This window comes from Nematolebias whitei, chromosome 1 (assembly GCF_014905685.2).
Source record: "Nematolebias whitei isolate Nwh7 chromosome 1, NemWhi1, whole genome shotgun sequence".
Lineage (NCBI taxonomy): Eukaryota > Metazoa > Chordata > Actinopteri > Cyprinodontiformes > Rivulidae > Nematolebias > Nematolebias whitei.
Window position 1 is genome coordinate 20,167,876 of NC_056498.1, and position 3,456 is coordinate 20,171,331.

General features: G+C 38.3%; 1 protein-coding gene across 1 annotated transcript in view; it reads left to right on the top strand.

Annotated features, from left to right (window-relative positions):
• Window positions 1–2,849: 2,849 nt before the first annotated feature.
• arhgap36 (Rho GTPase activating protein 36) overlaps window positions 2,850–3,456 on the top strand; it is a 50,950-nt gene continuing 50,343 nt past the window's right edge. Inside the window, exon 1 of the mRNA XM_037682902.1 lies at window positions 2,850–3,015. Coding sequence (XP_037538830.1) covers window positions 2,880–3,015 — 136 coding nt within the window. The 5' untranslated portion in view covers window positions 2,850–2,879. The remainder of the gene's footprint in view (window positions 3,016–3,456) is intronic.

Sequence of the window (3,456 nt, forward strand, 5' to 3'; positions counted from 1 at the left end):
GACATTAAGCAAAATAAGAAAGAGGAATGATTATACCTTTGAGCGTTTTTATTTAACACAAAGTAAAACCAATGTGTAATTTTAACTGCAGTAAACACATTTAAGTAAAAGTTGTCTGGATGAACAAAAGGAGCATTAGACACAACTGACAAAGGAACATCTGATCAGTTCAACTCCAGTTTGTCCTCAACACTAGTTAAAATACTGTCTATTCAACCTTGTACTGGGTCAATATTGAACAATATTTTAACTTCCTGACACCATTTTTAAAACTTGGACCCGAGTGTCGAGCCATTTGGAGACATCTCTCGTCTCCTAACATCCCATGAACTGACACATTTTAATATTGCAGCAAGAATTTCTTTTTGAAGTTCAGAAGAAGTTGATTTTCAAAGTTTTTTAAGTCCAATCTGGCTCTTTTGGGAGAGAGAATCTGTCCTGTTGTACTGAGCAGTCTTTCAATAATCTTTCAATAAGGTCATGGGTGGAACATATTGTCTGTCTGACTCTCTTGCGGTGGAATACATTTTGGGTGTGTTAGTGGTGCTGTGGGTGCACCCAGCTCAGTGACATATATATACTAGAATATGTCATTGGCCCAGCTCTTCTTGAAGGTGGGTTTAACGTTACCTGCCCACTTTGCAGTGATTCACTGGACCAGCTCCTCTCTCACTGTTGGTTACTTTCAAAGTAACAAACAAATCAAAAAGCTGCAACATGAATGTAACTTGTAATGCAACGCGTTATAGAAATGTAGTGTAGTAGAAAGTACAGATACTTGATGTAAAATGTAGTGGAGTAAAAGAATAAAGTACCCACGTTTAACTCTACTTAAGTACAGATACATGAAAAAAAGCACTGAAGTATAGTAACAAAGTACTTGTACTTAGTTACATCCCACCACTGTCTATACTATAGAATATATTATTTTTTTATAAGTACTGGGTGGCATGGTGGCTCAGTTGATAGAGCGGTTGCTTCTCAGCAAGAAGGCCGCCAGTTAATATGGCCTGGGGCCTTTCTGGGTGGAGTTTGCATGTTCTCTCTGTCCATGCATGAGTTTTCTCCGGGTACTACGATCTCCTCTCACAGACTAAAAACATGCATGTTAGACTAACTGGTAACTCTAAATTGTCTCTAGGTGTGAGCGAGAGAGTGAATGGTTGTTTGTCTCGTTTGTCTCTATGTGTCCCTGTGATGGACTGGAGACCAGTCCAGGGTGTCCCCTGCCTCTTGCACAGTGACTGTTGGATATGGGCACCAGTGACCCCCCGCGACCCTAAAAGGAAGAAGCGGTAAAACGCTAATGGATGGATGGAATATAAATACAATATAGTCATACTGTGTTTTTTTTTTTTTGCTGTAATTGTTCGACCAGTACATAACTGCACTTTAGATAGTTAAAAAGCTTTCAGTTGTTTAACTGGAAATAGTGTTTGTAGTAAATTATACTTTACAAAAAACTGTATTTCTTTTCCTTGTAATTCTGGAAATATTTATGACTTATGCACAGTATTTAGACATGGATAAACACCAAAATATATTTGTCATATATTTGAAACAAAACAGTAAAGCAGGTTTGTTGACTAATTGCTATCATTTAAGATTTTTTTTTTCCTATTATTGGTGTTTTTTGATGCTTCAGTTATCTGGTCCTCTGAACCCAGTAATTTTAGCAGTGTATTCAAGAGCGAGTGACATACCCTAAAAAGAAAAACATAATAAATGTAGTACTATGCTCTTTGAAGATCAGGATCTGCCAATGGAAAACACCAGGCTCCTTAGAGATTTTTATTCAGATATTTATGGTCAGCTGCCATGCTGGCAGTGACTTAAGACGCCTAAGATGGGTCACTAATTCCCCCTTCATTAGCAGAGACTGCGCTGTGATTGGTCATTCCTGTTTGTTTCTATTTAGTAAAATAAAACTTTGTATGGTTTTCATTTTGTATATCAACATAGCTTCTGACAAGCTAATGGCTAGCTTAGTTTAAGCCATTTTAATGGTTGTAAAAGACTGAAGGGAAAAAGTCTACAAAACAATTTGACAAATAAACTGATATATACAGAATGATGCCAAAAGGGTATATTTATAATCCTCTGGGGTCATTTCAGGTCTCTCTTGTACAAAGTAAATGAGTCCCCAAGGCTCAACGGGACTAACTTGTATAAATAAAGGTTGAATGAATTTAGCAGCTGATTAATTCCCATATTAAATTATTACTAGTAAATCTTTATTACCCTTCCAGAATAATAGGGGACTTTCTCTAAATGTGAACACACTCGATTTGTGGTAATGCCCGGAAACTCCTTTGTGTGCTCACACTGTAAGGTTGTGTCTGAAGAAAGCAACACAAACACCTCAGTTATTATACAAAGGCCAAGGTCAACAGACAAAGACTTCCTCACAATAGGAGAGTGCAACAAATGGGCAGGATAAAAATAAATGACTGAGACTTGCAAAGGTTTATACAGTCCTAATAAAATATCCTGCCATTTTATTTTGTCTAAAGAAAAACACTTAGAGCTTTTTGAAATGTTTTGGACAAGATTGGGAAATAATTTGAAGGTATAAGTTGAATTCCTGTGTGTCCCTTTCTAGTATGTTTTGTGTGTGTGTGTGTGTGTGTGGGGGGGGGGGGTATTTTGCCATTAAATCCTTCATGTTTGGATGTTAATGTTTACTGATTGTAGTTTCAGTTCATCTTTTGATTAAATCGTCAAAGAGGATACGTACATTGTTCTAAATCTTCAAGATAAAAGAGAACCATCATTGTGATTAATGATGAACACTCTGAGAGGTCTTTTTTAGTCAGCTATACTCTCTGTCAGCAATAATCCCTGTCTTTTCTTGGCAGGGGGACCACACGTGGGCGACCATGTTGGGCCAGAGCGTGCGGTTGCAACCAGTTCCTATCCAGAGCCTGTCGGAGTTGGAGAGAGCCAGGTTACAGGAAGTAGCCTTGTACCATCTAGAGGAGAGGGACCTGGACTTCAAGATCAGCATCCCCAAAGGTGAGAGACGGATACCACGGATGCGGATTGCTGTGGCTGCGTGGTTAGAGCTGTCGTCCTCCAATGTAAGAGTTGGGGGTTTGAGTCCAAGCAGTCACATGCCAAAATGTCCCTGGGCAAGACATTGAACCCCTCATTGCCTCCAATGCATGTCCCATTGGTGTATGAATGTGATAAAGCACTGATTAGTCTTTGTAAAGATCTAGTAAAGTGCAGTATGAATGGATAAATGATGGCACAGATTGTGTATAAAGAGCTTTGAGTACCTTGATAAGATAGAAAGGTGCTAGATAAGTACAGTTCATGTACCAATGGATACTGTTATTGGTGTTCTTGTGATTCTCTAGAACTTCTGTTTCTACACTAGAGTCTTTACCTAAAAAAGTTAAGTCTGGTCCTCTGGACATTCAAAAAACAAAACAAAGCAAAACAACAAAAAAA